Source organism: Pteropus medius, unplaced genomic scaffold (genome assembly GCF_902729225.1).
Source record: "Pteropus medius unplaced genomic scaffold, Ma_sr-lr_union100, whole genome shotgun sequence".
Lineage (NCBI taxonomy): Eukaryota > Metazoa > Chordata > Mammalia > Chiroptera > Pteropodidae > Pteropus > Pteropus medius.
In genome coordinates, this window is record NW_024349569.1 from 196860 (window position 1) to 223362 (window position 26503).

Sequence of the window (26503 nt, forward strand, 5' to 3'; positions counted from 1 at the left end):
CCGACTTTTCTGTAGCACAAAGGTACACCCACTTTGTAAGCCACGTTTAAGCTATGCGTAAAACAGAACTCTTGTCAACATCACAGCATCAATTGCCAACTAAATATTTGTGCTTATTTTGGTAGAAACTGTTCTAATCTGCTACAGCACTTGCAGTTTGGGAACTGATTAACTTGGATACATTTTCACTAATTCCCGGAAACCTCACTCATTAGCACAGATGCTCCTCTGGAAAACAGGCTGCATCCACCTGTGTTTGGGTTCTCTTCAAATGAACAGGTTTTCAATAAAATTAGCTTAACGTATGTTAGTTCAGGTGTGAGTTCAGCTTCTCTTTAAAGCTGTAAAATCCATATTGGCCAGAGGACTTCCTCTTACCTGGACACTGGTTAGAGTCGTATACTGGTACGCTCTGACAATCAGGTAATTGGCTTCCACATCGGCTAGACCTAGCAGGATGTACTTCCACCATTTTTTTTTCAAGATGTATAAAAGGTTATCACTGCCTGCTTGAAAGAAATGTGGGTTAGTACACGTTACTTAAAAACGATGCCATGCATGTTAATTTAGGGTTTATTGTATATTTTGCATGTGGCCCCTCTCAATTGCTATTACTCATAACTCAAATTTCTACAACCGTTCAGCAGTCAGATTTTTGTAGTATGAGACCCAAGCTAAGGTGTTATCACAGACTAAGCTTTCGATGAAAGCACCAGAGAGAAAGTAAGTAGGAAAAACATGGTTAAATTTCTTTTCTAATTGTAACAGAAATATAAATGTCCAGATATGAGTTTGGATGATGTTGCCATTCCTGACAAGCTGCAGATTATCCTAGGAAATGAATGTTTTCTTATGAATTGGTTATTTAACCTCCATTCATGGGCTTCTTCAAAGGATACTCTGGGATGTGGCCATTCTTTTGGAAGAGATTTGATCTCAAGAGAAAATTAAGACAGTGATAAGTTTGGAAAAAAGACTTAGTGGCGCCACTGAAGAAACACCTTTTATTCTCCAAATTCTATTTATTCAAGATAACTGTGATTCATTTCTTTGGAGAATCTAGCATCACAGGAGATATGGAGTTGGCTTTATAACCTCCAAGGAAATAAAGATAGTGTGAATCATAACCAGATAATTATCATTAAAACCCAATTAGCAGTAACATCTTGAAAACATAGTCTTTTTCAACATGAGATGGCATGGAAGGCACCTAACAACCATCCCTTAGGGATGTACTGACTTCCTAAAGGCCAATGCTTACAGAGAAAGCAAAGTCCGGGGCTATTAACCACGTACCAGTCAAAGCTTTTGCCAAATTTGGTTCATTCCCCTTCAGATGGTTTCCGCTCTCCCACAACTGGCTTCTATTTTCTTTCAAAAATAAGTTTATACTTACACATAGGAATACCAGTGATGCTTTAAGGTTCATATTAAAAGAGGATTAGCAAACACCACATTGGTGATTTTATTATATGCCATAAAGATGATGAAAATGGAAGCACTGCACCTTCTCAATCGATTTGGGTTACCCATTGTCTTCACATTCCTAAATTCAATCTCATTTAACTCATTTTATAATACCATACTCTTATTATCTTGCAGGGATGATGGTTGTCATCATGAACAGGAGCCCCTAATGCAGAGTGGTGATGAGAGCATGGGCTCTGGGGCTGGCTGCCTAGATTGAAATCCTGGCTCCACTAGTTACTACCTAGATGACTTAGAGCAAGTTATTTTAGTGCTACATGCCACAGTTTGTTCATCTGTAAAGTGGGGGTGATAACAATACTCACTTGAGTTGTTGGGAGGTTTCAATGAGTTAACAAATCTAAACAAGTTAAATAACGCCTAGCACAAAAATGTGTCAGAATCTAGTTTTTCCCATTTTTGTGTAGCTAGTAAGAAATGATCATTCTATAATGATTCTAAAACAACTTAACTAGCCAGTGATAAAGATGTTAATTCCTTGGCAATTCCTTGTCTTTGTTTCTCTGACAACATAGACTTGTTCTACATGCAACTGATGCTCCAGTTTAGCATTCTGCACTTAGTTAAAAACAGGTATTTCAGAGAGTGAGGTTCTAGACTTTGTTTTTAATATTGTCTCTCAATTTTATCAACCACAGGGAAAAAATAAAAAACCTAATTTGTAATGGCATTTACACTTTTTTGACAACTTCTACTGTTAAAGTTTGGTGCTACTTATTTTAATCAACAACTTAAGAGATTATACATAAATTTCTAATTGCTACTTTCATGGAATTCAGAGATGTCATAATTTTCTAGTAACTTTTATAAAAACAGCACGTTTCTTGTTCTTAGTTTTACGTCGTGTTTTATTTTTCAAACGTCTAGAAGCCAAAAATTTTTATGACGATAATTTGTTGAAAAGGTCAATTCCTACATTTGACATACCTGATTGAAATGCCAGCATCACTGTATAAATTAGAAACAGCAAGCAATAGTTGATAAAACTCTGAAGCATGGGAGTGTTCACTTTGTATTTTTCTGCCAAATACTGGCTGGTGATGGCTGTTCCACATATACATAGGGACAACATCTGACCCAGGGCAATTGTTTTCAAAATATTCCTAGAAAGTAAAGAAGGAAATCAGAATAATTTGAAGTATAACAACCATCCTTTGACACAAATGCACAACACGCAGAGCACACACAACACACACTTTAGTGCTCAGTAAGAAGAGAATTGCTAATTATTTCAGGTGGTTCTTTATTTTGTTTTATTGCTTACTTTACATGCATAATTATTAAAGTGCTGGATTTTGAGAGACTACATTTACGTTTCCAATTTCCCCTCATTACCACAAAAATATATACTCCCCTATTTCATTGACCATCCATTTAGAGATCGTTTTGATAACTTAGCTATGTCATACACTATTTGAAATGAGTGTGTGTACATATGTTTTATGTGTGTGTGATTTTTAACCCTAGTTTTAAAGTCTTCCTATTCATTAAATGTTTAACATGTTCGCCTCCTTTCATTCTCCCAGAGTCTCTCCTTATTCAGCTAGAAGTGGCTTTCAGTGTTACCTGCATGTTAGAATCAGAGCTTTTCAAAATGCCTACATCAGGCTGCACCTGAAACCAATGACACCATCATCTCTGGGGGTGGTTCCTAGGCATCGGTGATGTTGAAAGCTCCCCAGGTGATTCCACTGTGCGGCCAGGATTGCGACTCTGCTCTAGAAGCTGGCACTTTAGATCCACAGAAGTATAAGACCAAGACTCTGCCCTTTGGCGTTTTAAAGGAGAGAGGCACCTTAACCCCCAACTAGAAAACAGCAGACAACAAACTACAAAACAGCAGTCATGTAAGAGTGATGCAAGCCAAGCACAAAGAGAGCACACAGGTGCTACTGATTAAATTCTGAGCGAGGGCGTTAGTGGGCAGGGGGAAATTGGAAAAGGTTTCATGCAAGAAGTAATTTTTCGGGCAGATTTGGAAGTATATAAAAGATTTCTTGAGGAAGAAGTAGGGAAAAGGTAATTAAGGAATAAATAACTAGAACCAAATGCAGAGGCACAAACATGCAGGGGTGGGCTCAGGAAACACCAAGTGGCCCAGTGTGCCTGGGGCATAAGGGCAATAGCAGAGAGTGGTGGGCAAGAAGCTTGTAATAGTTAGGCTGAGGCCGGATTGTAAAGTTTTGAATGATACACTGAGAAGTTAGGCCTTTAAGCCAAAGATGGCTGGGAGCCATGAAGGTTTCTAAACAGAGGGATTTATGAAAGTAACTCCGACGGTTATGAGAAGGAATGATGAGAAGGGAATCTAGGCAGAGAAGTCAGTTAGAAGGCTAGTATAATGACCCAGACCAAAGAGAGATCTGAACTAAAGCCATGTCAGTATGAATGGAAAGTAGAGAATGATATGAAGGACTCCACAGGGCCTAGTAACCCAATACATTTCAGGAGGAGGTATTGAAAATGACCTCTGGGTTTCTAGACTAGGTGAATGGACGGATATGAGGCTGCTGTCCAGAACAAGGAAAACAAGACAAGATGTAGGTTTAGGCAAGAGAAGAATAGTGAGTTCAATCTTAGAGCAATAGAAATTGAAGTGGCTGGAACATCAAAGGGAAGAACAACAAGAGGTTTGTGATAGGTAGACTCTAAGACGGCCGATAAATAAATCTTTGCTTCCCGGTATGTTTGCCCCCATGTAATCTCCTCCTCTTGAGTGTAGGTAGGATCTGTGACTTGCTTCTAACCATAAGAATTCAATAAAAATTATAAGATGTCATTTCCATGAATATATTACATGAGGTTATAACTTCCATCTTGCTGGCCAAGTATCTCTATTGATTCTCTTCCTTTCTGGCTCTGAAACAAGCTGCCACATAAAGAGGCCCACATAGCAAGGAACTGAGGGCGGCCTCTGGCCAACAATCAGCAAGGAATTAAGACCCTCAATCCAGCAGTCCACAAGGAAATGAAACCTGACAAACCATCATGAGCTTGGAAGCAGATCCCTCCCCAGTCAAGGCTTCAAATGAGACCCCAGCCCTGGCTGACACCCTGATTACAGCTTGTGAGAAACCCTCAAGCAAAGGGCAGAGCTCAGCCATGCCCAGATGCCTTATCCATAAAAACTGTGAGACAATAAATGCGTGTTGTTTTAAGCCATTAAGTTTGTAGTAATTTGTTACACAGCAATAGATAACAAATACAAGGTTGAAATTCTGGATTTCAGAAAGTTAGACCATATCTGTTTTGCTCTCCACTACATATTTAGTACCTGTATTTTGTTGTCACTCAATAAAGATTTGAATGAATGTAAATGGATAAAGAAATTACTATATATGTTCAAATATAAGCATGACGTGCCATAGTCAGAGAAAGACAAATTATGATAGTGTCATGACACAGAAGCTAAGAGAGGAAAAACATTTTAAGAAAGAAGTCAATACTACAGTGACAAACCTGCAGAGAGGAAAGTTGCAGACAAGATGGTGGCGTAAGTAAACGCTGTTCTTGCCTTCTCCCATGACCACGTTAAAATTACAACTAAGTTATAGAGCAGTCAACCTGGAGAACCATCTGAAGGCTAGCAGAACAAAATTCCTATAACTAAGTATATAAAGAAGAAGCCACATTTAGACTGGTAGGAAGGGCGCACACAAGAAACGGGCTGGTCCCACACCCGCATGTGGCAGTCGAGAATCAAGAGAGAAATCTTGGCTACAGAGGTCCAACCTGAGGAGTAAGGGGCCCCAACCTCTCACCAAGCTCCCCAGCCAGCCCAGGTTCCAGTGCCAGAAAGAGGAGTCCCCAAAAACCTGGCTGTTAAAATTAGCAGGGATTCCGACCATTTGAGTGAGACAAAAGGAACCTGGAAACCCAGACGTCCCTTAAAGGGCCCACGCACAGACTCGCTCGCTCACAGGCACTCACCATGGGCTCTGGCAGAAAGACGACAACTCAGGAGGTGCGAAAGACACACATGAAAAGACTGAGTTGTGTAGCTTCAGAGAGAGAGTTGGACGACCACCATTATCACTGCGTTGAGCCCTCCTCTCGTGTAGCACACAAGCAGGCTCCATTTTTCCTGTGTTGAGCCCTCCCCGCACACAGCTGATTCTGAATCTGCATGGTGAACTCGGCTGGCTCCACCCTGGTGACGCCCTAGGACCCCACCCAATGCACGCACCGCCAGCGGCACTTTTGGTGGTTGGACAACCAGCTCTGCCCTACGCATAGCAGGAGACTCAGCAGTAAATAGCCAGCCTCGGCTTGAGCGCCACCAGCGACACTTTTCACTGGTAGGCAACCAGCCTCGACCCAAACTGAAGTCTTTCTTGGACAAATCTCGGGGGTCTGCAGGCCCAAGGAAGGCGGTGGCTGGCCTCAGAGTGATCTGAGACTTTCTTGAGTAGCTAGGCTTAGAATTGGTGAAAACGCATTAACCTGGCAAACACCACTCACCCCACCCTGGTGACTCCATGGGACCCAACCTCACCTAACTCAAGTACCGCCAGAGGCTCTTTCATCAGCTTAGCATTACAGGCTGCCAGCAAGCAGTCACAGGCTTCAGAGTACCCTGGGCATTTTGCTGAGCTATCCCAGACTCTGTATTGGTAGCTGTCAACCTCGGTTCACAGCGTGGCCTCTCTCATGCAACTCCAGGTCCAGCACAAGCAGTGACCAACCACAAATAGCTTTGTAGATCCTACAAGGTAGCCCTGGGCTGGTCACAGGCAGAGGCTGACCTTGGCCTATGTGGGAACCCCTCCCAAGGAGCCCCAGAACCAACACATCCCAAGGCCAGCTTCAGACCACAATAGAGCATCACCCAATTAGCCCCACAAGCAGCACCCCAAAGCGTGGACTCAACAGACACATGAGCCTGCTGGGGCAAATCCCATTCCATGGGGTCAGCCCACACACAGCAGCTCATATGCTGTGGGCATGGCCAATCCTCACAGCCAGTCAGCCAATCAGTCCTACCTACAGACGTGCCAACAACAAGCAAGGCTTAACTACAACATAAGAGCACAGACAACCCACAGAAGGGACACTCCTAGAGCACCCGACACAGGTGACCAGGGAGAATGCACCACTGGGCCACACAGGGCATCTATTACATAAAGCCACCAACCAAGACTGGGGGGCATAGCAGATCTACCTAATACATAGAAATGAACGGAAAGGCAGCGAAAATGAGAAAACAAAGAAACATGTCCCGATGAAAGAACACGAGAAAACTCCAGAAAAAAGGACTAAATAAAATGGAGGCAAGCAACCTACCTGATACAGAGTTCAAAACACTGGTTATAAGGATGCTCAATGAACTTAGGAGAAGAATAGATGAACTTAGTGAGAACTTCAACAAAAAGATCATAAGCATAAATAAGGACATAGAAACCATAAAAAAAGAAGGACTCAGAAATGAAGACTACAATAACTGAAATGAGGAATACACTAGAAGGAATCATCAGCAAATTAGATGAAGTAGTGGTTCGAATCGGCGCCTCAAAAGACAAGGTAGCAGAAAACACCCAATATGAGCTACAAAAGGAAAAAGAAAATTTTTAAATGAGAAAAGTTTAAGAGATGTCTGGGACAATGTCAAGTATAACAACATTTGTATCACAGGGGTACCAGAATTAGAAGAGAGAGGACAAAAGACTGGGAACCTATTTAAAGAAATAATGATGTAAAACTTCCGTAACCTGGTGAAGAAAATAAACTTACAAGTCCAGGAAACGCAGAGTCCCAAACAAGATAAACTCGAACAGGCCCACACAAAGACACATCATAATTTAAATGCCAAAGGTTAAAGACAAAGAGAGAATCCTAAAAGCAGCAAGAGAAAGGTAGCAAGTTACTTACAAAAGAGCTCTCATATGACTGTCAGCTGATTTCTCAAGAGAAACTTTGCAGGCCAGAAGGGATTGGCACAAAATATTCAATGTGATAAAAAAAAAAAAAAAAAAAAAACCAAGGACCTACAATCAAGACTACTCTATTCTGCAATGCTATCAATTAAAAATTATGAGATAAAGAGCTTTTCAGACAGGAAAAAACTAAGGGAACTCTTCACCAAGCCAGTACTATAAGAAATGTTACAGGACTTCTTTAAGAAAAAGAAGGGGATAAAAACAAGAATGTGAATAATAAAATGACAATAACTATGTACCTATCAATAATCCCTTTAAATGTAGATGGATCAAATACTACAATCAAAAGGCAAAGGGTAGCTAAATGGATAAGAAAATAAGACTTATACATACACTGTCTACAAGAGACCCACTTCAGATTGAAAGACACACACAGACTGAAAGTGTAGGGATGGAAAAAGATATTTCATGCAAATAGAAACAAACAAACAAAAAAACTGGGGTACCAATACTTATATTGAACAAAGTATTTAAAACTTTGACTACTTTAAAACAAAGACTATAATAAGAGACAAAGAAGGACATTACATGATGGTTAAGGGATCAATCCAACAAAAGGATATAACCCTAGTAAACATTAATGCACCCAACAGAAGACCAACATATAAAGCAAATATTGACCAATATAAAGGGAAAGATCGACAGTAATACAGTCAGAATAGGGGAATTTAACACTCCGCTGATACCAACTGACAAATCTTCCAGACAGAAAATCAGCAAGCAAACAGCAGCCTTAAATGACACACTAGACTAGATGGATTTAATTGATATTTTTAGAGCATTTCATCCCAAAGCAGCAAAATATACATTCTTTTCAACTACACATGGAACATTTTCCAAGATAGACCACATGTTAGGCCACAAAACAAGTCTCAATAAATTTAATAAGATTGAAATCATATCAAGCATCTTCAACCACAATGATATAAAACTAGAAAACAATTACCAAAAAAAATTTTGAAAAACACACAAACACATGGAAACTAAATAACATGTACTAAATAATGAATAGGTTAACAATGAGATCAATGAAGACATCAAAAGATACCTTGAGACAAATGAAAACAAAAACAGAACAACTCAAAATCTATGGGACATAGTGAAAGCAGCCCTAAGAGGGAAATTCATAGCAATACAGGCCTACCTCAAGAAACAAGAAAAATCTCGATCTAACTTTACACCTAAAGAAACTAGAAAAAGAACAGCAAACAAAGCCCAAAATGAGCAGAAGGAAGAAAATAATAAAAATACGAGTCAAATTAAATAAAACAGTCTAAAAGAAATACAAAAGATCAATGAAAATAAGAGCTGTTCCTTGAAAAGATAAATAAAATTGATTAACCTTTACCTAGACTCATTAAAAAAAAAAAGACCCAAGTAAATGAAATCAGAAATGAAAGAGAAGTGAAAACTGACTGAATAGAAATACAAAAAATTATAAATACCATGAGCAATTACATGCCAACAAATTGGACAATCTAGAATAAATGGAAAAATTCCTAGAAACACAGTCTTCCAAGACTGAATCAAAAAGAAACAGAAAATCTGAACCAACCAATTACTACTAATGAAATCAAAACAGTAATCAAAAAACTCCCAACAAAAAAAGCCCTGGACCAAATGGTTTAACAGGTGAATTTTACCAAACATTCAAAAAAAATTAACACCTATTCTTCTCAAACTATTCCAAAAAATTCAAGGAGGGAAGACTCCCAAGCTCATTTTATGAAGCCACCATTACCCTGATTCCCAAATCAAACAAAGATATTACCAAAAAAAAAAAAAAATTATAGGCCAATATCCCTGATGAACAGAGATGCAAAAATCCTCAACAAAATATTAGCAAACCAAATTCAGCAATACACTGAAACGATCATACTCCATGATCAAGTGGGCTTTATTCCTGGGATGCAAGTTTGGTTCAGTATCAGCAAATCAATTAATGTGATCCACCACATAAACAAAATGAAATGCGATCATATTAATAGATGCAGAAAAGGCTTCTTACAAAATCTAACATCCATTTATGATAAAAACTCTCAGCAAAATGGGAATAGAGGGAAAATACCTCAACATAACAAAGGCAACATATGACAATTCCACAGATAACATCATACTCAACAGAGAAAAGCTAACAGCATTTTTCTTAAGATCAGGCACAAGACGATGTTCGCTTACACCACTTTTATTCAATCCAGTATTGGAAGTCCTAGCCTCAGCAATCAGACAAGAAAAAGAAATAAAAACCATTCAAATTGGAAAGGAAAAAGTAAAACTGTCATAATTTGCAGATGACGATACTATATAGAGAGAACCCTAAAGATTTCACCAAAAACCTATTAGAACTGATAAATAAATTCAGTAAAGTAGCAGGACACAAAATTAATATTCAGAAATTGGTCGCATTTTAGACACCAATAATGAATTACCAGAAAGAGAAATTAAGAAAACAATCCCATTTACCATTACATCAAAAAATAAAATAAAATACCTAAAAATAAATTTAAACGAGTTAAAAGATCTGTACTCACAAAATTTTAAGACATTGAAGAAAGAATGTGAAGAAGATACAAATAAATGGAAGCATATACCATGCTCATGGATGTGAATAATTAACCTTGTTAAAATATCTGTACTACCCAAATTAATCTACAGATTTCTATTAAAATACCAATGGCATTTTCACAAAACTAGAACAAATAATCCTAAAATTTACACGGAATCATAAAAGACCCTGAAAAGCCACGGCAATCTTGAGAAAGAAAAACAAAGTAGGAGGTATCATGCTACCTGATATCAAACTATACTACAAGGCTATAGTAATCAAAACAGCAAGGTACTGGCATAAAAACAGACACAAAGATCAGTGGAACAGAATAGAGAGCCCAGAAATAAATCCATGCCTATATGGTCATTTAATCTGTGACAAAGGAGGCAAAAATATACAGTGGGATAAAGACAATCTCTTCAATAAATGGTGTTGGGAAAACTGAACAGATACATGCAAAAAAATGAAACTGGACCACCTTCTTACACCATATACAAGAATAAACTCAAAATGAATTAAAGACTTAAATGTAACTCCAGAACCATAAAACTCCTAGAAGCAAAAATAGGTAGTAAATTCTGTGACATTGCTTTGACATACATACATACACATACACACACACACACACACACACACACACACACACACACACACATTTTTTGGATATATCTCTTCAGGCAAGGGAAACAAAAGAAAAAATAAACAAATGGGACTACATCAAACTAAAAAGTTTCTGCACAGAATAGACATGGAGATGTAAACTGTAGCATGGGGAAGAGGGTTAATAATGTTGTAATAAATATGTAAGGGGGAAGAGGGGTACTAGATTTAGTGGGATGATCACTTTGCAAGTTATGTGGATCTCTGATCACTATGCTATACAACTGAAACTGGTATATTATTGTATGCCAACTCTAAGTGGGAGAAAAGCTCATTGAATTGTACAATGTAAATACAAGCAACTAATTGCCTATTATATTTCAATAAAGATGGGGAAAAAAATGGGGACACTTCCTTAAAGCACTTTCCAAAAATTGGGAAATAAATACCTCTGAATACAATAAAAGCATATTCTTAAAAAAAAAAAAAAGTTTCTGCACAGCAAAAGAAACCATAAACAAAACGAAAAGATAACCTACTGAATGGGATAAGATACTCGTCTATGATACATCTAATAAGAGATTTATATCTAAAATTTATAAAGAACTCATACAATGCTACACTCCCCCCCCAAAAAAAAAAATCCAGTTGAAAAGTAGGCAGAGGACCTGAACAGACATTTCTCCAAAGAAGACATACCAATGGCCAATAGACAAAAGACGCTCAATGTCACTAATCATCAGAGAAATGTAAATTAAAGCCACAATGAGATATCACCTCACACCTGTCAGAATGGCCATCATCAATAAATCAAAAAACAACAAATGTTAGCAAGGACGTTGAGAAAAGGGAACCTTCATGAACTGTTGGTGGGATTGCATATTGGTACAGCCACTATGATATTCCTCAAAAATTTAAAAATAGAAGTACCTTATGACCCAGCAATTCTACTTCTGGGTATTTATCCAAAGAAATCCAAAGCACTAATTTGAAAAGATATGCACCTCTACGTTCATTGTAGCACTATTCACAATAGCCAAAATATGGAAGCAATCTAAGTGCCCATCCATAGACAACTAGATAAAGAAGAGGTGATAGATATATACAATGGAATATTATTATTACTCAGCCATAAAAAAAAAAGTGAAATCTTACCATTTGCAACAACATGGAAGGATCTAGAGGGTGTTATGCTAAGTAAAATAAGTCAGATGGAGAAAGACAAATACCATATGATCTCACTTACATGTGAAATCTAAAGAACAAAATAAATAAACAAACAAAAAGAAACAGACTCATAGATACAGAGAATAAACTGCTGATTGCCAGATGGGATGGGTTTTGAGGGGCTAGGTGAAAATGGTGAAGGGATTAAGAAGTACAAATTGGTAGTTACAAAACAGTCATGGGGATATAAAATACAGCATAGAGAATATAGTCAATAACATTGTAATAACCACATATAGTGCCAGGTAGGTACTAGACTAATTGAGGGGATCACTTCGCAAATTATATAGATGTCTAACTACTATCCCGAAACTAATATAAAATAATACTGAATGTCAAGTCTAATTGAAAAATAAAAATAAAATAAAAATTGCAGAAAGAAGTGTTGGCATTATAGCTAAAAGACACAGTTGTACTGGCAAGCTGGAAGTTACTACAGCTCTTTGAAGAAAAGCTTTTTGTTAGTGGTAATGCCTAAAGTCAGATTCCAGTGGATAAGTGAGTAAAAGATGAGCAAGGGAATATACCTAACACAAATTGCTCTTTTTTAAATGATGAAAAGGAAAATAGGAATGGAGAAAGAGTTGGAGAATAAGCAGTATTGCTGAGGACAGATTTTTAAATTATTATTACCTTGCTAAAGCATCAGGGAAACTTAAAGATGTTTGAGAGAGAAGCAGAAGGCAGTAAAAGTGAAAAGTTGAAGACAGATAAAAAAAGTAATTAACAGATGATGAAGCAGACAGTTCCTGGAAGGTTTAGGGACTAGGATTGAGAACACTGCAACTTCTATTTAAGATGTTCTCTGTATACATATTCCTTTCCAGAGTTGTTCTAAACAAAGCAGAAAATACCAAAACAACAGAAGACACATAATATCTACTCTAAGAGTTTACAATGTATTCTTTTCTCTGGAATATTTACTTCGATAATATGCTACTAACTTCAAACAATCCTGACACAAGGACAGAAAAAGGGGAAGTTTCCTGGGTGAACAACCCTAAAATTACTTGTAGGGCATCTACTTACCATGTGCCTGACTATGGAGACACAAAACTGAATAGGTTCTCTCTGTGTTTCTAAGGTTTAGACTACTGGGCACAATGTTAGGCATAGAAACTAGCAGTTAGGACACAGTCAAGACAAGTGTGAATATGGGCTAGTTTAAAAAGAGAAAATTTCAAGAGTTCGTAAGATAGGCACAAGAAAGAAAGGCATTCCAGGCAGAAGGGAACAGCATATACCCTAAAAACAAATTGGCACATTAGGGTATTTCAACTGGGTTGGGGTAGGTGCAGCACAGAGTAGAAGAGAGGAAAAACAGCAGCAGATGAGGATGGAAAAGTCAACAGATGCCAGATCAAGAAGGGCCTTATATGTAATGCTCTATAGTTGGTATTTTGTCTTGCTAGTAGTGAGATCTTTAGAATCTTCTGAATAGGAGTAAAGTGTATTAGCGAGGCAGGAATTGAGCATTTCTGGATCCCTAGCTATGTCATAACATGTATGTCATAGCACATAGCACCAAAAACTTACTCTTAATTCCTAACATGGAAACCGGTTAAAGTGAAAAGTTGACAGACAGAGGAATCTAGAATAATATCCAGTTTTCTAGATCGGACAACTGGATATATAGCAATGTGGTTAATCAAGTTCCTGACAGCAGGAGGAGACGGCATGCTAGATTTTGTTTAATTGTGAGACAGTAGAGAAGAAATGTCCTGTAAATAGTCTGGAGCTGAGAAAAAGGGTTGAGCTGAAGAAACAAATTTAGGAGTCATGAGTGTAAAGGTGGTAGCTGAAGTTGGTATATAAATGAAATCACTATAGCATATACCTAAAATTGAAAAGAGGGTAAAAAGACACTCTGGGAAACAGCAGTATTTACGGGGCTGGAGGAGAAAGACGAATTAGGGAGATGAAGGGGCAATGACAGGGAGGAAGAGAGAGAACACAGAAGGAAGAACACTCTGGAAGAAGAGTACATGGCCTTTTGAGGAGGAAGTGCTGTACAGTTTGACCTGCAGCAAGCTTCTCCTAATGCTCTGCCTGCTTCTCTCTCACTTTCCACAAACCCTGTATCTACAATGTAGCAAGAGTCAGTGTTCCGAATGTTCATCTAATGGGATCATTCGCGTCTAAAACCTTTCAGTAGTTCCGGTTTGCCCTTCGATAAAAGCCAAACTTCAAAATGGCCTATAAGGCAACTTAGCATCTGACTCTTGCCTAGCTCTCCAGCATCTTGGACTACTCTCTCACAGCTTTAGTTTTTAATTTTTAAATTTCTTATATAATAAAGTACAATGTATAATCAACCTGTATTCGTATATCTACCAGGCGGCTTAAGAAATAAAATACTGGCAACAGTAACATATACTCCTTGTGTTTTCTACAATCTCTTAGCCCTCCTGGGATAACTACTTTCCAGAACTTGGCATTTATCATTCCACGCATTTCCATATATTTTGATATTTATGTAAGGATCCCTAAGCTATAAATAGCATTGTTTTGCTTGTTTTTAAGTTTTATATAAACAGCATCATAATATATGTATACTTTTGCAGCTGGCTGTTTTGATCAACATTGTGAGAGTCATCCATATTGATACATTAGTTCTAGTTTATTCCTTTCCACTCTGTAATTTTGTCGCTTTATCCATTCCCTTGCTGATTTTTAGGTTATACGCCTTTTTTTTTTTTTTTTTTTTTGGCTCTTATAAACAAACATTCTCGCTTATGTCTCTTGATGTTATCTACGACCTTTCTGGTTTTAAACAAATTGGTACAAATGGGTTGCTGATGTCCTAAGATATAGTCTCTTCAGGATGACTTGCTGGGGACTACTTAAGGCATCTGCTGGAAGCAGTGACCTCAAACCACCTAAAATGTAACGGCTTTCTATTTGTGCCATGAAGTTTAAAGGAATCATTTGCTTTTATCTAAGAATGGAGCTGGACATAAGCATCTTCAACTTTACTTGTTTTGCTAAATGGCTCTTCAAAGGGTTATATGACTCCATGTAGTTTACTCTGTTACTCTCAAAAGGAAGGAGCGGAGAACCTCCAACTTTCAAGGGGAAGGAACGATATCAGAAACTAGACAGATGCAAAGGTATTTTATTCAGCTAGTGAAGAAAATTTTCGCCCAGGTGAGCGAAGGGTTAAGGACTTGTTCCCACGGAAGCAGTAGTCTTTCTAGGGATGTTCTACTTATCACAGGCTGCTGAGGCAAACTGGATCCAGTTTGCTACCACTTTCTCTTGTGCTTACTTCTTCCTAAAGAAGTCACTGATTCTAGATTTTAGGCTGCCCTATCCTGGGCAAAAGAAATTCACCACTGAGTCCTGTAGAGAAGGAGTCTACAAAGGCAAAGAGTGGAAAAGTGCACTCATTTTGGAGGGACAAGTGTCATTGACCCCAGCCACATACTTCCCTTCGGAAACCTATGGTGAGGAGTACCTGGCCAAGGGCAGGGTTCCAATTTTCCTTTATCTCATTGTTCAACTGGTGTCATCACAGCACATATTCTCAACATAACCCTCACAACAACCTTGAGAAAAGTAGTATTATTACACTCCTGTTACAGATGGGGCACATGAGACTCAGAGTGGCTCCATAAATCACCCACAGTCATACAGTCAGTAAAAGGCAAAGGAAGTCAGTCCTCTTAGCTATTAAAACACTGGATAAGGAAGTTCAAATTTGTTTAAAGAATATAAGGAAACTTCTCTTTTTCCTGGAAGAAAATCTCAGACTTGCAGAACTTCGGTGCTAATGCCCCCTTTTTTAAGGTGAAGAAACTGTGGTCCAGGACAGGGAATTGTTTTGCCTAAGATCATATAGGAGCAGAGGCAATGCCCAAATTTTCTGACCATTAAAACATCTGCTGTCGCTCCTATAGCACAATGTCTTGGGATGATAAGTGAGGTCATTCCTCAGAGTTGGTATCTTCTTACTTCTGTATCTCTTTGTCCTCACCTTCCTTTCCCTACAACCCCCTCTTAAGCCTCCTTCACTTATCCATTATGATTTTATAACAGAGCTTATATTAGAAAACCCCTCTTCAAAGGATCCTTGCACCTCACCTTGCCGACAGGAAAGGAGGAGTCCGGCTTGAATTCTCTCCTACCTATATTAACAGTGCTTCCCTGTATATCGGGGGTGAGTTGCCTATCCAAAGTACAGGGCACCTAATCAAAGTCAGAACATTTTTCACATCCCATAATGGACTTGAAAGCAATGATAAATTTGAAACAGAATAAAAAGTGGGGAAACATTAAGCCCTATTCACAAATTGACAAAATTCCTCCAGTAAACTCACATTTGCATTCTTAAACAGCACAATTAAGCTAGATGTCCTCCAACTATAAAGTATAACCATCTTTTAAAAAAGAGGAGAGTCACAAATTGAGTATGGAGATTTAAAGTTACAGGAATGCACTTCTCTTGGCTCCAAATCATAATGACCTCATCTATAATGGAAGAGCAAGAGTGCAAGAGTGAGCATGAGAGAGAGAGGGAGAGAGACGCAGAGGCTGCAGGGGGTGGAGGGTGAATAAAAGGAGAAAGAAGAGAAAAACACTCAGACTTGTGGAGAGAGATACCGAAGGCTTCAAAACAATGTTTGTTACTTATGGCTTCACATGTAAGCATTTGCATTTCCCCTGAAGGTCCTAGTTCACATGATATAAACTGAACCCAGGGACTCGTCACACCATAACAAGACCTGCTCCTCTCTAAAGGAAGCTGCCAGTAGCAATGTGCATCTAACCGTGGGGTATATCCTGTCATGGTTTTTCAAGCGGAACCTCCATTGAAGTGAACTTCAATGGCAGGATATGGTTCAACTTCAAGACATGTTTCCCAAGGCAGCTTCATGCTGTGGGAGCCAGGCCACCAGAAAGCAGAGCAAACAAGAGTTAGGGATCATTTGGGGCAGAGGTAGAAAAACAGGTAAAAGACAAACTGAGGAAGGTCATTTCTGATTACATTACTATTTGGATATATTGTATGAATTTAAGGATTGAAAAAAGAAAAGCTTTTAAGGCATTTTATTTCCCCCTCTTCTTTCTTCCAGAAAACCTAAAGTACATATCTTAACATTCCTTCCATTCCCAAACACACACTAATGCACATGCTTTCTAATGACCCTATATATCTTCTCTTATTCATGTATTAAGTCAGTAAGCTCTCCAGTCACGTATTCACTAAAGTTTGTTGGATGCCTAATATGTGCCAAGCAAAAGGAGTATAGAAATTTAAAGATCTATGTATTTCCCAGTCTCAGACCAAATTCCTCCTACACCAGATCAGGAAGCTCATGCCATGTGCCCTGAAAAAATACCACATCACTCTATCCTAGCACCTGCAACACTGCTTGTAGTTCTTTGCCTGAGACTCTGAGCTCCAGGAGGACAAGGACATTACATCCTCCGTGATTACACAGTGCCTGGCACATCTAAGTGCTTAAAGGGTATGTGTCATTGCTGAACATGCCAAGGAGCTTTCTGCCTAGTTGAGGAGAAAGACCTCACAGCACAGAACCACAATGAAGTGGGAAAGTATGAAAATAGAGTTGTGTATGTGGCCAAGGAGAAGGAAGGGTCAAACTTCCTGGAGAAGGTTCACGAAGGACAAGACCCTTGATCACAGACCAGAAATGTGAACAATTTCCAGAAAAATTTAGGAATGAAGGAAAGGCTATAATATGGGTTTTGACCTAATTCAAATACTAGTTTTCCATAAAATATACGTAAGACACAATCATGGGATCAATTCATTTATTTAGCTCTTCTTCATTTGCAGTATCATGTTAGACCAGTAGTCCTCTACCTGGGTAGAAAATCATTGAGGGCTTAAAAAAAAAAAAAAATGACACGAAGACTCTAGACCAAACCAGTTGAATAACATTATCAGGAGGTGGGGTCCAAACATCAGTCTCTTTTAAAATCCCCCCAGATGAGCCTAATATGCAATAAGGATGGCAAACCACTCAATTATTTTCTCCCTTTTGTTTGAAGAAAAAAAGGAGTTCCAAATGACTGTTTGAATGCGAATCACACATTTTCTTCACGTTATGTCTCAATAACTCTGTGCTGCTAGATTGCACAGAGGCAGGATTTAGTATTAGAGCTAAAAGACTTCTATGGAGCATAGCTACTCTGGGGAGATTTAAAAATCCATTACATCTGCCACCTGTAAATACCTGGTACAGAATAATAACCAGCATTCCTAGAAAAATCCTATTACAAATCTGAGAAAAAATATTCATTTAGACCAAATCCTCATATTTAGTGCATAGTTATCTAGTGTCTATTACTGGAGCATTTTAAATTATATTGGAAGTAAACTAGAAAATAAACAAGTAGTTTTATTCACATAGTGAGTAGCAAGCGGCCTGGCTGACCTATTATATTCTTCCAATATCTACATTTCAATGGTTCAAGAATTTAGTCATTAGTGTGTCATCTAATTCTAACACACATAAGTAGCTAGTTAGCGGTTTCAAAGAACACACATCCTTATATAATGAAGGCATACTCGATATTCAAAGTGGCCAAGAGAGCCAAATTTCAAAGAACAGAAAATGCAGTAGTGTGTACACATTATTACCTTATAAAGGAAGGCAAGTAGAGAAAGGAAAATTTGTTTTCTTTTTCCCCACTGGATTATGTCTTAGTCATAGCAGGTGCTCAGTAGATGCTTATTAAATTAATGAACAAATGCTACAATTAATTATTGAGATGCTATAATGTTAAAATTCAAGGTAGACAAATATAGATGGTGAGACCCTTAAAGTGGTTTGTAGCAGTTTTGTTTTGTTTGGGTTTGGTTTGGTTTGCTTTGCTTTTGTAAAAGGCTGATAGAGACTCCATCCCAGATGTAGTCTAATGGGAAAGGAGTATTCCTTCTAAACACAGTGGAAAGTACAGTAGACTTTAAAGAGATAGAGTGACTCTAGTTCTTAGTAGTGTTATGAAGTTGAATAAGTTAGCATTGTCTCAAAAACTGTTTTTGTTTTTTTAATGGCTATGATACCACTTGTTTAAGGGTTAATTGATGTATATAAAAGTATCTACCACCTCAAACACTCAATGAATTTTCACTCCTTTCTTAATCTGGTTTGCCCAGCCTTTTGGAAACCCCTCTACCAGAGCCGTCCAATAGAACTTTCTGCAATGATGGAAATGTTCTACACATGTACCATCCAATAGAGTAGCCTCTAGCAATATGTAGCAAGTAAGCACTTGAAAAAGGGCTAATGTGAATGAAAAAGTGAATTTTAAATGTTATGCAATTTCAATTTAAATAGCCATTTGTGGCTACAGACAACTACCATACTGGACAGCATAGCCATGGGCCAGCATTGTGCAACCGAAGTTACTGCAGTGATGGAAATGTTTGAGAAGTGGCTATTGAGCACTTGAAATGTGGCTTATAGTGTGAAAAAGGAACAAAATTTTCACTTTATTTCACTGTAATTTGGTTTAATTTCAATAGCCACATGTGGCTTACGGCTATAGTATTGAGGAGCACAGCTCCAGATCAGTGCTTCTCAAATTTTAATATGATATGAATCACCTGAGGACATTGTTAAATTGCACATTCTCATTCAATGGGTTTGAAGAGAAGCCTGAGATTCTGCATATCAAACAAACTCTCAGATGATGCCTGTGCTGCTGGTCCATGAACCATACTTTGAGTAGCAAAGTTCTAAAGCAGGCTTCTGATTCTGAGGCCTCTCAACTCTAAGAATCCATAAAACTAGTGACAGCAATCTATGGGCTATTCAGGAGGTCCTTTTGACACTTCAAAAAGCTTAACAGTACTTCTGACCATGGCTTGGGGCAGGAGGGTGCGCGGGGGGGAGGGCACGATTTCTAAATTTTACTTCTAGGAATGTATCCCAGAGATACTTTGGCAAAAATACAAAAGGCATCCATACAGGCTACTTGCTGCTGCACTATATATAATAGTAAAAGACTAAAGAAAAAAATCAAAATGTTTAACAATAGGGAACTTGCTGAATAAAAACAACACAAGTACTGTGTAGCAAGGCAAACACTTCTACACACAGCTATAAAGTGACTGCCAGGATATACTGAAAAAGGAAGCAAATATGGAGGAAAATCAGAGGGGATGCTAACGTTTACCTATATTTGTTAATATTTTTAAATGGAAAGATAAAAAATCTTTTAAAAAAACTGTTTTTAAAGATACCTATGTCGGGAAAGAGAGCAAAGTAAAAGGTATATATGTCTGAATATACCTTGTTTTATAGATTTGGCTGAGAAGCCACGTAAATATTTTACATAATTATAAAACAAAAATTAATTTTAAAAAAGCCACATCTAAAATAAAAAAACAAAATTTAAATAAACAAGTATGTTTTAAGTTGGTGGCAAAACAAAATAGAGAAGAATTATTTCAAGTGACTTTAAAACACACTGCTTTAACAGTACATTCCTAACAGAATATACCATAGGAACAGTAAAAACTGTAAAATATCTTAAATTGTGCAGAAGTGGTATTGATATTGAGACTGTGTGTATATACCGTGGAAAAAAACAAGGCATTATATTGATGTATTAATTTTTGGTACAGAAAAAAAAATGAAGGTGTAAGATTAAAAATTAAGTTAAAATCCTATAGTTCTCAACTTTATTGAAAGTTAAAATTAACTCATAAGGCATTTTATATATTTTTAAGTATATATTTCCTATCTCTGTCCACTGAAAAGCCCTGAAACAATGACCAACCAACAATCATGAACATTCCTAGTGCCTAGAATATGGCAGCTAAATAATATTTCATACTAAAAAGAACTAGGGCTCCTTAGAGAATGACTGCTTCCAGACCTGGGGCAAAAAAAATGCACAAAATAAGGCTGGGACCCCTGGTCACACCAAGTGGCTAGAAAGCTATCAAAGACTACTGGAGTCATGACAAAAAGACATCTGAGCATCAATACAAACAATTGTAATGAAATATCTCCTATGTGTTTAAATCCATGAGTTAACTGCAATACTTAAAGTTTTTAAAACTAAAATTCATTGGTCACCTTTGGAGGAGACTAGAGAATCAAACTATTATTTTGAAAATTAATAAATAAAGGAGAAAAAAGCAAACATTTATCCTTCCCTTCCTATACAAATTATACCTCGCGGTAATGAGTTGATGACTGGAAGTTTGTCTCTGCAGAAATATGTGGATAATAAATAAAAATGAAATGACAGAAATACAATATCACTTTACCCTAGTAAAATAATGAATCTAAGCAATAAACTTCAATAGCTCCTAATACAACAAAGAGAGAGACGAGCAAATATTACATACCTCGTCAGGGCTGTACACAATATCTATGAAATTTTCTTGCCACAAAAAAAAAAAAAATAGGACCATGGGATTTTTAACAAGGGTCCATGGACCAGGTCCATGAAAATATCTGGGGGGAATCTATGAACTTGGGTGGGAAAAAAAAATACATACTGATTTTCAGTAACATTTTACTAAAGTTTAGCATTGTCTTTAATTATGAACATAGCCACCAAACTATAGTAATACTAGGAGTACCTATGAGTTTGCCACCAAAGAATTCTGACATTTTTATATCATACGACAACTGTTGCTGAAATTTCAAAATATCATTTACATTCATCACTGCTCCAAAATCATGTTAAAAACCACTATGAGACCTTGCTTTTTAATATGTTTAAGGAAAAAAAGCACATATTTTAATATATATAACAATGCATTTTTATAGTTTAATACCTAAATAAATGTAATTGGTTTCCATTATAATCTGATGTATTTTACTTTTATGTGTTTAAAAACATCATTCTGAGAAGAAAATACTGTAAACCCACCAGAAAGATACAATGGGCAAAACCCAGAATGTAGAAAACTCTACATGACAAATGAACTATTTCTTCAAAAATAACCTTCAAGAGAAAGAGGAAGCCTACAGAAGAAAGATGTAAAAATAACAACCCACTGAAATGGATGGGCCTTTTGAGCATCTTGATTTTGTCAACAAAAGAAACTACAGAAAAATTTGAAGTTTATTTGAGCCAATAACTGAGGACATGCCCAGAAACACAATCACAACAGATTTAGAAAATGCTCTTGAGAGTGGTAATTTGGCAGTTATTTTTATACGTTTAGAATCAAAGGAGGAAAAGGTAAAGAAGGTTACATGAAATCCTCTGGCAGATTAAGGAGGTGGGAGAAAGCAAAGCTGGGAAATCTCTCAGATCGTATAAAAAGTAAAACAGAGAAATACCTCTTTTACACTGGTGTGGGTACAGGATAACACTTAACATAATAGACATGTATGTGAGCAACAAGATAACAATGCTAAGTTCTGTGGTCTCAAAACTAAGGAAACTTTAGGCCTGGGATGTGACTATCCACTATGACTTGCCCATTTAGAGATTTATGATCAGATCATCCTATGTGGTTACTGTCACAGTTTATCAGGCCTGCCATGTAGCCTCCTGAGCTTGTCAGGTCTGCTATGTAGCCCCTTCTTCGTTCACAATTTGAATAAACTATTTAGAAAATTACGAGATAATTGGGAAAATTTGAACACGAGTAGGTATTTGACATTAAGGAATTATTGTTAATTTTCAGTGGAATAACAGTATTATTATGTTTTAGAATAATGTAATACCTAATGGTATTATTATTACTATGTTTTTTAAGTCCCTTATCTTTTAGAGATTAATACTGAATGAAATTTATGCATGAAATCATATAATGCCTGAGATTTACTTTAAAATAATCCAGGAGAGGTGAAGTGGAGAAGCATAAATGAAACAAGATCGGTTAAATAATAATTGAAACTGGGTGATAGGTACATCACAGTTAAGTAATAGTCTCTACTTTTATTTGAACATTCCTATAATAAAAAGGTTTTTTACACCTAACAGAAACCCTACATTCACCCATAAGGCTGTTCAGAAAAAAACGAAACATCACATTTATTGCTTTCAGTTATAATTATGCCAATCAAGTGTGGTTAACATTCATTTTCTCTTGTTAATCAGAAGCTTTGGTGTCTGATTAGTTAGAAGAGAGACAAAATAAATTCATTATTATTCAATAACTGCAATTCAGAGGGGTTTCGAAATCTTTCAAAATATATAATTCCTGGCAGAAAACTAAATAAATGGGTTTATAATGGAGAAAAACACTTAAGATTGCTGATCTAATATAAAACACTTCACACTGCGTTCTACTTAGTATATGTGTTAGGCTGCCCAGGTAGGTTGTAGGCTCCTAAAAGGCAAAAATAATGTCCTATCCATCTTTGTTTTTCCAGTATGTAAATCAATATGGGCTAGCTAAATTGCTGCAAAGGTAAAAAATGCCACCAGGGAAACAGGCCTTTCTGAACCTTCTATTAGCCTATCTGCATCAGGAGGAACTAACTATAATGGACTACAAAAAGAAATTATTCTAAGGTGTAACTTGGAAATGTATCAACCCAAATACCACCAGAAAGCATTCAACTTTAAAATGAAAATGTAAAATAAGTTACAATGCATATCAAAATAGGATTTGAAAGAGTGATAGAGGTCTGCTCTGCCTGGGCAATATAAATTTTAGAAAAAGGAAGCTTGCTAAGTTTCTCCAGTCTTATATAGGAGCAAGAGTCCTTGAATGCATCAATGGCTCAGCCTTAACTCCTCAGAAGGCAGACACCACGAGTAGAAGAAAGGGCGTCATGAAGGAGGTGGGGACATATAATTTGTTTTGTTCTTGTTCTAGAATCACGAAGTAATTTCAGATCTTGTATTTCCTAAGTAGATTTGTCTGTTGAGATGGTCTTATTGTGACTAGCTGTCAAATTTAATAGTGACAGTTCTCATTATAAATACATTTATTTTCAAGTATAAATGTAAATTTGAACTGGAAGAGCCACTTTATCTAGAGCCTGGTCAACCCCAAATGAACTGACCGTGATGTTCCAGACATATAGAACTAGAAAATCCCACCAAGGAACAGGCATCTAGGGTTTCAGATGTTAGCCTTCTAAAATACAATGCTAGAAGCATGTTCATAAATACCACAGTCTTGTATTTAATGACGTAATTAAGCAAGCTTTTCCAAAAATTGCCCTATAAATGATAACACCCATTACATATTCTATTTATGATTACTATACAAAATAATGGAACAGGGTACTTGTGAAATTAGCAGAATATTTTTTCTCTACTTGTCTTCACAATACTTTATATTGAACTTAGACTAGACGGGAGAGAAAGCTAATCAATTATGTAGTATACTATAACAATGTAACAAGTTTAAAGAAGAGCAAGCTTAGTGTTGGTCTAGATCCAGTGTGTAACCCACCAGATTACATTCAATCACTTTAGTTGTAACTCACCGTATTTTCAACTGAAATGAACTTCAACCTCTGGGCGTTCCCAACTTTGCTAGTTCCTGGAGCTATTTTCGTTCTATTCTGACTCTGCAGGAACAAGAACAGGCTTAGAGCCAAAGGATACTAGGAAAAGAGGTAAGGAGTCAATGACTAAATTGACTGATGGTTCAAAATGCCTGATTAACTGAACCTTAAAATTAATGAGAATTTGTGAAGGATTGTATGACATTTTGTTTTATTTTGTTTTCTTTTTTATCCATTTTTGTACATAGTAACTTTTCTAACACTGAAAAATCTATTTTTAAATTTCTGTTCTTTCTTAAAAGAACCAGGAAAGTGAAGGGACCAGAAGGAAACGCAAAGAATAACTTTGGAAGACTTCTTGATGCCTCGTTTTGAATCCTTGTGCTAACTGAGGTTCACAGCTCACCTTCCCTCTTTTGTTTCTGCCCCAGCCTCCTTTGCACTGTGATTCTCTGTTGACAATTCAAGGTTTCCAAACTGCTGACTTAAACTCCCTGGACTTGCCAATGGGACATCCATCATCATCATTTATTTATTACATTCATGCTAATGGACCCCATCAGAATACTTTGTTTTTATAGTACCTTGCAACTTACAAAAACTCTTCTGTACCCTATCTTATTTGATTTTTGATCAGTGCTGTGGGGTTACAGGCAAAGAAACTGAGGTTGAGAGAGGTGAAATGAGGTGCTTAACTGACATTCAAAAGTGGCAGAATCAAGTACAAAATAAAAACTCTCTGGCACTAAGTAGAGCACATTTGCTAGCTCACTATGTTCCCTCCTACATGATCACGTAAAATAATCTCAAAATGAAGGGTCCATCCCTTCTTTTTTTCCTTCTCTAACCAAATGGATGCTGCTGCAAAAATACAGGTTGGTTGATTCTAACCACATCTCTTTTTATAAATACCTGGCCTTTTATGTGATCATTCAATATGACTTTAATATTATATTCCCCATATATTTATAGTAGGTAATATAGCTACAGGCTCAGTTATTATAGAATCAAATAAGTTATAGAATTATAATTATTTTACATTTTACTTGAAATTTTGTGTGCAAATGTATCCTAACATACTCCAATCAGTTTAATAAGTATTGTCCACAGTAATGAGGTATACAACTCTCTGCAATACCTGGCAACTTTAATCATCACAATATTAGCCCACAACCAATAAGATAGAAACCTTGCCAGTATCAGATCCTCTAGAAAAGTAAGAGTTAAGCAAAAAATCAAATGGATGCTAGTTGAAGGGACCAGCATTCAGTGCCTTGATTGGCTACTGAAACTTAACACACACACACCTATGGAGAAAGAAAGAAGAACCACTTGAGGTGTTGAAGGTAACTGTACCTATGGACTGCACGAAGCACACCTGGAAACTGCAGCCTTATCGAAGGGACCAATCTAGCTCAGGGATGATCAAATCAAGTTTCTACCTGTGTCTTTTTTCAGGAGATGGGTTAGCCTTTGCAGTAGAACACCACTCCAAGACTTCTGCCTAGAGACCGGACCATGTGGGAATTCTTGCCTGCTTCGTGGAAATGGTCCCAGCTGGCAGGCAACTTCAGCAACCCACAGTGACTTTTTTACTTCCATCTTCTTATTGGTGCCCAGTTCGAATGAGCAAATGTTTTTTTTTTTTAGTAACTAGTAAGTTCCTGACACTATGTCAGGCTCTGAGAATAAAAAGAAATAATAAACAAAACTCCTGCCCTCATGGAATTCACAATACAGCAGTGAAGAAAAACAGTAAAGAAACAAGTAGGATGGGACATACCCTAATCTGAGACTTCATGGAGGGTTTTACTCATGAAGTGATATTTCACCTGAAACTTGAAGAATGCAGAGAAGTTGTTGAGGCCAAGAGAAAGGGAACATGAACTGCTGTGCTGCCCCAGCAGAGGGGATAGTATTGTGAATTCTCCAGCATGACCGAAGCATGGAGATCCAGCTCAACCAAAGGATGCACTATCTCTTTCAAACCCGTGGTACAATTGGAAAAAAAGTCTAGCAATTCTTGATCGATTATTTCAACACTGACCATGTGCAAAGGTTGTGAGTTAGTTGAGAAAAGGTTTCTTTGACATTTTATAAATTATTGCTTACATTTTTGTGGTCTTTGTGCTCTCAAGCTATTTTTTAATTTGAACCATTTTTTAGATTCTATCACCAAATGTAGTAGGCAAAATAATGGCTCCCCAAAAATGTCTATGCCCTAGTCCCCTGGAACCTATAAATAGGTCACCTTACCTAGTGTGATATAGTAATATATTAAGAAATATATATTT

At 37.3% G+C, this 26503-nt stretch overlaps 1 protein-coding gene across 4 annotated transcripts in view; it reads right to left on the bottom strand.

Moving 5' to 3' along the window:
- The window catches only part of SLC35F2 (solute carrier family 35 member F2), a 52571-nt gene that overhangs the window by 13178 nt on the left and 12890 nt on the right, over positions 1 to 26503 (bottom strand). The window contains exons 2-4 of one of the 4 annotated variants that reach the window (XM_039883157.1): positions 24189 to 24272; positions 2416 to 2591; positions 379 to 509 (exon numbers count right to left, since the gene is read on the bottom strand). In XM_039883157.1, coding sequence (XP_039739091.1) covers positions 379 to 509; positions 2416 to 2560 — 276 coding nt within the window. In that variant the 5' untranslated portion in view covers positions 2561 to 2591; positions 24189 to 24272. The remainder of the gene's footprint in view (positions 1 to 378; positions 510 to 2415; positions 2592 to 24188; positions 24273 to 26503) is intronic. The other 3 variants (XM_039883158.1, XM_039883155.1, XM_039883156.1) reach the window with 3 other exon arrangements.